The 12,816-nt window shown below is 30.7% G+C and overlaps 1 protein-coding gene across 14 annotated transcripts in view; it reads right to left on the bottom strand.

The window, feature by feature from the left end:
• PHF14 (PHD finger protein 14) overlaps positions 1–12,816 on the bottom strand; it is a 222,114-nt gene that overhangs the window by 82,531 nt on the left and 126,767 nt on the right. For 6 of the 14 annotated variants that reach the window (XR_010406513.1, XM_064575212.1, XM_064575208.1 and 3 more), the window contains one exon: positions 600–626. The exons of 6 other annotated variants lie outside the window; for them this stretch is intronic. Coding sequence is in view for 6 of the 8 variants with exons in the window: in XM_064575212.1 (XP_064431282.1) it covers positions 600–626 (27 nt within the window). In the remaining 2 variants the exon portion in view is untranslated. Of the gene's footprint in view, positions 1–599; positions 630–2,095; positions 8,758–12,816 lie in introns of those variants that run through there. 2 more of the 14 variants (XR_010406515.1, XM_045864639.3) reach the window with 2 other exon arrangements.

A 12,816-nucleotide genomic window follows, 5' to 3' on the forward strand; every position in this document is an offset into this window, starting at 1 on the left:
TTATTAAAGTCTATAACAAAGACAATCTAAACCTGAAATAAATATTTTAGGAAAAAACAAAATACAACAAAATTAACAAAGTAAATATCATTCAAAACACTTTGATAGTAGAAATGTTAAGAGCATATGAATGAATGTATGTGTATAGCCAAATGTGTTCAAAACTAACAAACACAACAATTTCAGTTTTGAACTTCAAGAATTAATCATTTACCCATTATCTTAAAAACATTTAATATAAGATACAGATAATTCTAGATTATGAATTCAATCTAATTCATTGTGATTACTTAAAAAAACTTAAGCTGTAATCAATCCTATACAATTTGTACCTTATTACTCTTTCTCCAAGTGAAGGTAGATTGTAAATACACTTTCTAATGTTTACAGCATGCTAACGCCATCTAGCAAATAAAAACTGTCCTAAGAATTTGGTATTATTTTCTCAAACATAAATATTCTCAAAATTTACCTGTCACTTTCTCTCAGTGCATTTGGTTTTTCAAAGTACCTCCTAGTACACCTTAAAGCTTATTAACAAATATTTTGATAGTGTCTTTGCCACCTATGATGTACAAAATCTAAGAAAACTATCATACCTATTCTTCGTTTCAGACAATCTCATCCTGCTGACAATGAAGAAAGATCTGCATTATTTCATTGTTTTTGTAAAAAAAATTTGCATCAGTTGGAATAACAAGACCAAAATTTAACAACAAATAACAAAGATGTATACATCTTATAGAAAGGATTATATCCTCGTTTTCTTTGTGCTTTTAAGTTAAAATTAAATACTTTTCTTCAATCTGTCAGATTTTCTTATATATTGTTTCTCTTACTGATTTCAAACACTGAGAAATCCACAACTATGAAACCAAGAGAAAAATTTTATAATACATGTATTACTTGAATAAAATGCAAAATTACTATTCAGTAACCTTTATTAGAAACAAGGGGGAAGGAACTAGTGTTATAAACCAAACACAAAGAAAAATAATTGATTTTCAAAAACCATCACAATAAAAGGGACTATAAATCTACATTTATGTAAAAATTTCAAATCATGCTACAAAATCCAATCGTCCAAAGACCCATTTTGGAAATCAGGAGTTTCAGAAAGTTAGCAATTTTAGCTAAGTTATTCAGTTATAAATAAGTTTAAAACACAGTATGTCATAAGTTAATGCATTTCTTCCTCTACAACTTTCTTCTTATGAACCAAATAAACTTACGCACTTTTCCAAAAATCTTTTTTTAGACTCAAGACACAGACTTGTCTATAATGATAATTCCTAGCTACATGAAAACTAAAATCAAATATGAATAACAGCACTTTATTTACTATGCCAATATATTATAAACCAAAATATATTTAAAAGCAGTCAAAATATTCAAATACCTGTTGTTCTGGCATTAAGAAAAAATAATATGTAACATAAAGAGACTAAATGGCAAGCCCACACAATTTTATGTTCTTTCCTGTCAATTCAACTTATTTACCTTTCAATAGTTAAAACTTCAATTACATTACATATAGTTACAGGAACCTTCAGAATATGAGGACTTCTGAATTTATGAGGTTGAGACTTCTAAACAGCTGAGTGCATATTCCTCCAAGCATGAAATCTAGTATTTCAATCATCTTTGATGGGAAATTTAAAACAATCACATTCTTTGCTTCATCAAGAAAATACATTAAATATCATTTACTTTATTTTGTCATCTCAGGGTCATAAATACAAGTAACACATGCTGCTATGTGTCTAACAGCGTGCCAGCCTTTTGTGTTTGGAGTACTATCCGTCTGCTGTTCTGTTTGAATTCTCGTATTCAACTTTTATAGGTTTTCAGGGTCCTCACTTGCTTGAAAATTATTGGCTACTGCTTTCTGATATTGTGACTCTATTTGTCTAAGCATTTCCCTAACAGTAATTTGTTGTGGATTTAGAAAACAGATCTTTAACCTTAGTAAAACTATGCAAATGGACAGTTAAAAGACATGAAAATGAGTACTTTGACTGAGTTAAGTACATGGACTAAATTTTGGTTAACTATATAGTCCTTTTTGCTTCACTTCAGGTTTTTGGGCAACGTCCCTTAGAGTTCAGATTGCCAATAATCCAGGCTCTTGATAGGTGAAGAGGTATGGCATTAATGTTTTCCTAGTTCTTATCAAATTACAACCTAATTATTGCATATTTACTTTAAAACTGTGTCATAATAACTTGAATTTATGATTTATAGTGTATAACTCACATCAAACATCATGAATATAAAGGTAAATTTTAACTTATTATTTTTCACCTTCATCTATGCAGGTGATTCTTGTTGTATCTATGTATTTCCAGCTAATAAATTTAAGAACAAGTTTGCTACACTTAGATATAGTTCCAGTTTGTACCGGATTTCAATTTATTATAAAATCAAGTTACCAGCTCAAGAATAAATGCACAGGGAAAAGAAAGGTTTTATATGCTAGACTTGTTAGATGATAATGTTGAAAGCATATGCCATTTGGAAATAACATAATCCTTACTGACTACTTCATTAGTAATACCTTTCAGAATGACTTAGTCTCCATATGGAACTCTCATGTATTTGTAATGGGTCTCAGAGGAAAGGCAAAATTTGCTTGTCAGAATTAGGGGGTGATATGAGAATTCTCTCAAGTTAATAGCACACTCACCAGTAAATAAAAACTGTTAATAGTTAATATACTTAGGAACTGTCAAAATCCAGGAGAGGAAAAACACAAAGAAATAAATCAATCTTGAAATCAATAGCTCTGTTAATAAGTATGCAAATTAAAGCTCTTTCTACAAATGACTAAACTTATTTCCATGTGGAAAAAATATGGTTATTTCTACATTAGAATATTGAGGACATCCATAGCTTTATGTGCTGGTAACAAAAATATCCTGAATGATACAAGTAAACTCCAACAGAATTTGTAAGAATTAATACATCATAGACAAATGCAAGAGATACTATCAAGAATCCTAGAAACCAAAGAACAATGTAGATGGTAAAAATAGTGGATTACTTATTTCATTCACACACACACACACACACACACACACACACACACACACTCCACTTTGGAAACTTTGGCAAATTTTGTCAGCCAATAAATTCTAGCTATGTTATAAATTCAGATCTTTTTTAAAAATTGAAAATCAGAAACTCCTAAGGGTCTGCAATCATTCTGCTACCTAAAAGGTGAAATAAAGTTGAAGTAGTTATTGATCAAATTATTTATGATCTCTACTTCTATTTCTTACACATACCTGGAAACATGTAACTGCAGCACATAACACACATACATATTTAATTTATCAAAAAAGTGAATAAAATGTTTTAAAATCTTTTCCAAGAGCAGTCATTGACCCACAAAAGCATAGTGATATAACACAATATACTTTATTAAAGAACACAAATGTCTATGTAAAAAAAAAAAAACATTATAATATACCAACAGCACATATACTAAGTAGAAAGGCAGTATCTTAAAATATTTAAAGAGAATATTAAACTAACCCATAAAGAAACACTATAAATTTTTTTTAATAAAATACAAATTGGATGCTTAAAGAAGTATCCTTTAAACATCTAATAAATATTGTACACATTAACACTATAGGGCATTCTAAAATTACAGTTCTAATGAGATAAAATGAATCCCATTTATAAGATGAAAGGAAACCTGACTGTTTAGATTATTACTAAATACAATTTCCTAGGTATCAGATTCATAAATGATACAGATGTAAATAATAAAGCAGCTATATATATGTGGTCTTTTACACAATGATTTGACAAAATGCAGTGACCAAATAAACACAGTTCTATATGTATTTAAAATACTTACTTAGCATACGGTTAAGTATAGCACCCTAGACAAAGAAGAGGAAGAAAATGACTTATGTTCACGTCCTAAGATCCATACAACAAGCAGTCCTTGGTTTATGTGATTACTGAGAATACGAATACAAGTAAAAAGAAACAACTGATTTATTTCCGCCTGTGCCAAGAGAAAGGCTAAAAGCCAGTCTTCCAAAGGATTTCTTTAACCCTCTTAATTTCCAATTGATAATTTCATTAGAATACACTAAATACCTATTTTTAAACTAACTGAAACAAGTAAGTGCACCTCCTATGCATATAACTTATAGCCAGATGATAAGCTAAACTTCAGAAGAAGAGAAATCCATAACATGAGACTTGAAAAGGGATGTACATTTTTTTGTGATCAAGTTGATCCATAATCACAGCTATTTTTTATGTCAAGGAACATTTTACTTAGATCCATGTCTGTATATGGTAAAATACTGATTGAAATATATATACTATTACATCTGTTCACTCAAAAAGAAAACAGACTAAATATTGAGAGAACTGATGGGTTGGGTTTCCTTACTTTTTCATGATTTCTTTGTAAAACTTCTATATGAGAAAGATCAAAAGAATTTATCTTTAATACTAACATTACTTAAATAAAATCTCACTAGCAGCTTAAAACACCCAAACAAATCTATTAACAGTAGTGAGATTCTTTCATTGAATAGTAGCCAATTATTTCAATTACTCATTTTAACAGATGGAGAAAATGCTGGATTGTGGCCAATGAGTTAAATCACTTTTAAGATAATACACGCTTCAACAAAATTCTGCGTTCTATCAATATCAGAATAACATTTCATATCAATAAAGACATTTTACTCCTTATATTTTACAATTTTAGTGCAAACCACCTATATGACCATTTTCTAAACAAAATAATTAGAAAATGTACTTATATCATATTTTACAAATAGAAGACTAATGTGGACATCTTCAACATATTTTCATTAACGCCACTATAGACCTCTATTTTTACCACAGGCAATAATGAATGAATGAGTGATAAGAAAGACAAATATACTCTTTACCCGTGAAAGTATATTAATTGATAAAAGTATCTGGATAATTACTGAAATCCAAATTCATATTTAATGATAACTTAAATAATGACATCAATTCAGTTAGCTACATCTGTAACAGCCAGGTTACAAGATTCAAAGAGAAAAAAATAAAACATGAAACAAAAAGAATTTATACAAAAATACACAATTAAGGTCAAGTACCTCCTCACAGCATGAAAGAATGATTAGACATTTCCATACCTGAAACACATCTGCTTTGTTCTTTAATAAACTGATCTCCATCTGCTCATGCCCTTGGAAATTTTTCAGCAGTACAACCTGCTGTGCTCAAACCCCACATAACTTTGTATTTCCCTGTTCATAATTAACTAATTACGCTCTAATCAATAGTGTAGATCCTGATTTTTACAATGTAAATCAGATAAATGAGATAATAGCTGGGGGTCAATCTCATTTTATTTACAAAGCCCAGCATGAACATCCAATTTCATTTTATCTTATGTACCTGAACAGCAATGAATCTTATCAGCAGGCCTATAGAAAGTCTTAGAGTGAGCACTGTGAGAAAGAGGCCTATGTTTTTATAAAGAAAGTATTTGCAAACCATGTCCACCTCAGAAATATTTTTAATCACAATCCTTAATACTATGTAAATTTACAAAGTCCTGACTCAGACAGGTAGAAAAAAATCTATCTTCATATGCATGCAACCCTAAAGCTGAGTCTCTTAAACAAGTTTCAATTGTCAAAAATAATTTTAGAAAATAAAAAAAAAAAAAATTTTAACATTACATTTCACTCTGCTGTAGAAAGTCCTTCTACAACTCCTTGAATAGATTTTGGTGAAATATTCATAAAATATTTCCATATTGTGAATCAAGTAAAACAGTGGTAAGTTTTGTCAAATAAGGAACATTGTTTAAAAAGAGTGATAGGATGTATAAACAAGGAAATAGGATAATGATAATAAATGATTATTATTTATTGGTCAGTAATCTATTTTTAATGCCATAAATGTAAAATCAGATAAACGTCAAGAAATACATGAACAATGACGGTATAGAAGTGATACATAAAAATCATTTCTAAACTTAAGATGGATAAAGGTTAAGGCTAACCTTTTCATGTTCAAACATAACCCTAATTTCCAACCTTTTTTTTTAAACAAAGAATTAGTGAATTATGGACAAACGCTATGTTCTTTGACTAACTTGTTACCTAAAACAGTGCTGTCCCCATAGTAATTAAAATTAAAAAGTAAAAAAAATTGTTTAAATGGCTTTATAAAACACTGTATGTGTTTTAGATGTAACTCCTACAAACTTATCTAGAAACAAATATTTTTGAAAATGTAAGGGCATTTTTTAAGGACATTAACTCCATCTTCAGTCAATCAATGTCAACCACAACACAATGATTCTTTTAAAAACTATTATATACAAATGGTTCTCAAAGTGCTTGGTCCCTGACCAGCAGTATCACTCAGGAATTTGTTAAAAATGCAAATTTTCAAGCATCATCCCAGATCTATTGAATTAGAACCTGTAGGGAGACAAAAGGAGGGAGTAAGGTAGGGAAGAGGACAAAAAGGAGGTGGACTAACACAACAATCTGTGTTTTAACAAACCCTTCCTATGATTCTGATGCACTATGAAATCTGAGAACCACCACTATATACTACTATATCATTCTTCTTGTATTTCTGAGTCATTTAGTTTCCTTCCTGATATTTTAGTGTATTTTTCCTTTCCCTACCTTGTGAGAAATAGCCATCAATTTACCTGTCCTGGCAATTTTATACACCTGTGAAATATGCATCATTTAGTATATATTTTCTTAAGGACACATTAATAATATCTCCTTTGAATAGCAATTGAACTGATTATGGAAAAGAGTTAATTTTATACTGTGGAAATATGAGAGCACTTAGGAGATTATTAGGAGAAAATGTTTTATTCTACTCCCTTTAAAAGTTCTCTTACTGTGAATCCATGTTTGCAGGACCAATGATCTTATGAATTATGAGATTTGTATTTGTGATGTGTGACAAAGATTTTAGTGTTAGCACCAAATATGGAATAGCATATCTACCACTGAAGATTGTAAGATGGAGAATGATGATAATGTAGTATTCTAATTAGAATCAAGGTGGAAAGGATTTTGATTAATAGTGACACCAAAACCACAAGGCTTAATGATTCCTCAAAAAATCTAAAATAAAATGACCGCTAGTAATTTCTCACCATATATCAAGGAGGGCTAGGAACATTAGCATAGTCTTTTAAGGAAATGGCAATCTGTCATTTTTCTTATAATCAGTTGCAGTTAAGCAACAGTAATAATTATCAACTTTCTCTTAAGCTTATGTAGAGATAACAAGTCCTTCCTTATTCCAGAAAAAAAAAAAAAAAGCCTACTGGTTTTGCTACAGGCTATTAATATTTTTCCTCCAATGTTAAAAGATCTTTTGATAAGTTAATAATCTCAGTTTATACGTATTTTATATACATATTACTTTTATTAAACATCTTATCCAATAATATGATTCTTTACTGTAACTATAGATTACTAGCATAGAACAACTTTATACTTACACTTGCTTTTGATTATCTATAACATTGCCTACTCTATTCCTAAAGTTTAAACTATTTTCAATTGCCACTATACCTGAAAAGATGTCCAAACCACAATTATGAATCAGGAAATTCCAAGAGACATGTTAACAATTACATGTATATGTACATTTCAATTTCAGCCAAGAGTCTCTTCTAAATCAGTTCAAGATGGAGTGATGGAATATTCAACATATTTCTGTCGTTGATTTAAAACTGGATCATTAAAACTTGAAGATCAAATTTTAATTCTGTAAACCTCTGGAAAAATATAGATGTTGATGAAGATCTTTCAGCTGGAAGGTTGTATAGTCATTAAGCTTTGTATCTCCCTCCTTATTTCATAACCTCATATTTAAGGTCACGAAAAATAAAATTATACTGAACAAGGAAAGTTCATATTAAATCAATAAGGACTGAATAAATTTGGATATTACTAAAAAAGTATCTAGAGATCAACACAGATATATTTTACTAATGAGCTTAAAATCTGAAGTTGTAAAAGTTTCATGCTAATAATATTAGTGCTTTCACACTAGGACTAATGAGCCAAAACTAGAATGGCATATGCTTCACAAGTCTTTCACTTTTGCTGAATTTTAAATAGAAATAACCTTTAATATAAGAGTCTATAGTTGTTTCCCAATGTAACATTTCACATATGAATATATGTTTTAAGTTGGATGAAACAGAATAGCGGACTAGTGGAATGCATTGTCTTTCTTGTTACTGGTATTGTTCAACAACAACAGTGAGTAGCACATTGCATTTAAGTCCCACAGGCTTCCATAACTCTTCAGTAAGTCCAAACACTGTATATCATCATTTGCCAAAGAAGCAAGAGGGAAAGACATTACTTAATAGGACAATTCTGACAAGACATTATCTACTATTTTTCAACAATGCACATATCAAATGTTTCTGATTAGTGCAAGAAAGAAAAAAAAGTAGAAGAAAAAAATAGAAAAAAATCCACACAGGCAAATTAACTGCCTTGTCAGTCCAAGCAACAAACCAGTCAATTACATTCTATCCAAACCTGACAAGCAAAGGCAACTTTTTGCAGTGATAAGCTTATGGGAAGGACAAGATAGCTGTTCTCCTTTACTTTATGTACTCTATTGAGAGTGTTATCCACATTTTTAAAATCACACTTATAAAAGAGGTTTCCAGGATTGCCTCCGAGGATGAGCTGTGGCAGAGTTGGGTCTCATGAAGGGTATCTACACAGTAAAGTGATAAGAAAAGAACATTAACATTTAAAGATCATAGCAGCTCTGTACTATGTCTTATGAAACATACTAACAATACCACAGTAGATTCAAATAACATATGATTTGGTCCAAAGAGATAGATACCCTAAACCTAAATGCCATGATCTTGTATAGGTTCTTACTGGTTAAAATGGAATCATTTTATCCTTTGAAACATTGAGTTGCCTCCTCTTGTATTATTAGTATTGTTACTATTAGTTTTAGTTGTCAAAATAAATTTATCTTACTAAAACAGAAAAGAATACATAAAAATGTTGGAGGGTCTGTATTTACATAAGCAAACATGTATTTGATCAATACATACTTCAAAAAATAGCAGTTTGCTCTTTTTTCTTCAACTATGGCAATTTAGCAATTCTTGAGCAACTATGCTGAAGGCATACTGAATGCAAATGTGCTGACAACAAGCACACCTAATCACCATGTCACGGGGCTGGTTCTGCTCAACTAGAGAGTCTCAGGGAGGACATTTTCAATGATTCTTATCCCCTGTGCTTACACTGCCTTCCTTTGTTAAGGACAATCCTAGAAATGTTTGGTTACCATTGTGAAAAGTGTATCTCGAACTAGCTCTTTTAGTGGACTGTGAAACAACAATGGCAGAGAACAGATCTCACTGTGAAGACCTGGTAGATTATGAATGCACGAATTTCAGCCAAATTTTCAAAACTCATTCACTTCCATTTATTTCTCAAAACTTCTTCTGGTGTTTCTTGTATTTATTTCACTAGCAACATGTATTCATTTGCTACCTTCATGCCTTTATTTTCAGAGGAGAAATGTGAGGTGCTTAGTGATTAGAAGAGCATTTTTTTTTTTTTTGACTGTGGTAAACATAGACATTTATTTCCTTCAGGTATCTATACCTATGTAGATGAGGTGAAACTGTCAAAGTAGTCACACATCATAGAGAAACTTCATTTTAAAATTTACTAGAAAGATGTGTTTAATGCTTCTAAGTTCCATTGAGAAAAAGAAAGTGAAAAGTGGCACAATCACAGACAAATACAGCACTACTGAGAAGAGCTACCACACCAAGCTGAATAATTTCCAAAGAAAGCAAAAACAAAACTGTACAAGAAAAAAAAGAATATAATGTGAAACACAGTTTTCAGAGAAATGTACTTATCGACATATGAGAAATAAACAGAAAGAGTTGAATTCCCTTGTCAAATAACAAGGACATAGGGAGAGCTGAATTCCCTTGCCGAATAGTCATATGTGCTAACTTTTCTCAGTGCTTCAGTCTCTAAGAGCTTTAAGCACATTCTGAATGTGATATTCTGAGAAGTGCTTTGACTGCAACTTAAGAACTACTACATAAGCATAATGCAAGAGGAAGCAACCACACCATTTACCAGAGAAGTATAATTAAATCTTAATTACATGCACAAATGATGGGGACTAGCAGACAACCCAAAAGATGTGTATTTAACTTTGAAAGGAATTTGAACATAGAAACATTAGATATCATGGAAATCTCCTTTAAACCCCAATTAAATCTAAGTTGAACTCTGAAAAAAACTAAAAAGCTATTGCTAATATTCCTCTATCCTAAAATTTCCCTTACTATTCCAAATCTCCCTTAAAGCTAGAATAAGCAGTGTGACTTGTTTTGGCTACTATTTTCCTAGGACAAAAGACTATGTGGTCTTTTACATCAGAGATCAAATTGTGGCTTCGTATTTATTCCATATTTATCTAGTAAGCTTACGTATAAATTACTACAGAAGAAAGGAATTACGTATTTTCAAAGGGCTTCCCTGATGCATGCAAGAGTAGTCTGTATCTTGTATAGTTGGAATTGCCTGCCAAGAAGCATTTACTTCTTCTGACCCAACAAAGTCAATATGCTAACACAGTGTACTCTAGAGAGGCAGTATATCTAATGATTAGAGCATAAGCTACATAGTCAAGACTACCTAGACTCAAACCCTAATTCCACCACTTTCTAGTTGTGTGATCTTGGACAAGTAATTCTTCTCAGTTCCCTCACCCATAAAATAAGGATAAAATCTGTATCTATTTCCTGGGATTACAGGAAATAAAATATGGAAAGCACTAGCACATTGGCCCATAAAAAGCATCAGTAAATCTCAGCAACTAATATGAAGAGGTTTATCAAACAGTGTAAGTATTTACTGGAAGGGAAAATTTTATATTTTAATACATAATTTATATAGTATCAATATGTAATTGGAATAATTTCTATTTCATGATGCTTAGTAACTCTGTACCTCAGTTACCTAATTTCCAAAATGGAGATGTGCATACCTCATAGGACTGTTGTAAAAACTGAATGAGATGATACATTTGGAGAGCAAAGAATAGAGTCTGGACATAGTAAACACCTAACATTAGCATTATTTAAATTCCCAGTCCATAAAGACTTTAAAATAACATTTTACTAGGGTTCAATTACAAACGTTAAAAATATGAGAATCTTACACATTATTACCTAGATATAAAAATCTATCAACTCCAAAATTTATATCCAATGTTATTTTCAAATTCATTTCACCTCTAATTTCATTAATATTATGATTATTTCATATGTCCAAAACTATGCAAAACCAATGCAAATCAAAACCTTGTTATAGAAGGAACAGATTAAACAGGATGTTTGATTAAAAAAAGAAAGAAAAACCAGAAAATATAGTTGGTTTCTAATACTAGGATTTGGATTATGCTTATTTTGTATGACTCCAAGGACTGAAATTATTAAGGAGAGACATGTCAATCACTTGGGGAGAGAAATTGCCCACAGTCAGACCTGCCTCAAAAGGAAATGGGTTACTTACACACTCCTATTCCTGAAAGAAGCTCTCTCCCTGTCTCTTAGTAGTGATACTTGGCAGATGATGCAAGTATCGGATGGTGTGATTACAGGCTTTGAGATCCTTTTCAGGACTGTACAGTGTTTTGGAATCTCTTCAAGTTACCAAAGTTACAAATTTTGAGAAAAAATAAGATTGATGCCTTTATTTTACAGATGAGACAATGACTTTAGAGATAGCTTAATTCAAGGTCATTCATCTAGCCAAAAGCAGAACTGTGGCTAGAGTTCCAGTCTTTCCAAACAATTCAATGTATAATAGATAATCCTTTCTGTGTAACTTAAAATAGTGACACATTTCAATGGAAAATAAGTAAAAATTTTCAAAAACAAATTTTACTGAAAAATAGATGAGTGAATGAGAAATATTTCACTGCTATATATGCTTGAAATTATATTTATTACTCTAAAATGGCTTTCTCCAGAAATACCACACTTCACTATGTAATATATACCATGTTCAGGCTTTTGTTTTCTTTAAATACAAATTACTTGTTTATAATGTATTTAAAAAGAAAAATAAAATTTAAAAATTCAAACACTGATAACATGTAACATACAAACATTTATGGAATCATACAAAGTTACTTAAAGGTTAAGTATTTTAATTAATACAGATTTAAAAATCAAAGAATGTCATATTAAATACTGAATGTGTAAGGCAAATTAGCCATCCTACACATCTAACAAAATTAAATCAAGTTAGTTATAAAAGAAAAAAACATACTGAGTAAACATTTTTTAATGTAATTTTATCAGAATATCACCTTAATAAGAAAAATTCAGTGGCAACTGGGTTACCCTCATTATCCAAATATGAATACGTAGAAATTAAACATCTCTTCCTAAATTTTTACTAGTGGAAAAACATTCTTAAAAATAACTATTTTCCTTTGCCAGACCCGGTTTATTTTCTGATTTCCTCTTTAGGATCTAACCTTTTTACGACGTACAATACAGCATCATTTTATGTTCGAAGACATTAACTTAAATCACTGATACATTGCTTTTTATAAAGCCAGGTCTAAAACAAAAAGGCAGCATTCTTAGTGGTAGGGATGGCCAAGTAGCTTCTAAGAATGGTGATATAAAGCATTCAATTTTAAATTTTAGACTGTTGTGCCTGTAAGATATCTTTGTTACCCTAAGTTTGTTCAGTAAATGTTCATGAT

The sequence above is a fragment of the Mirounga angustirostris genome, unplaced genomic scaffold, assembly GCF_029215605.1.
Source record: "Mirounga angustirostris isolate CCGP_5_RB_7025 unplaced genomic scaffold, mMirAng1.0.hap1 SCAF_12, whole genome shotgun sequence".
Lineage (NCBI taxonomy): Eukaryota > Metazoa > Chordata > Mammalia > Carnivora > Phocidae > Mirounga > Mirounga angustirostris.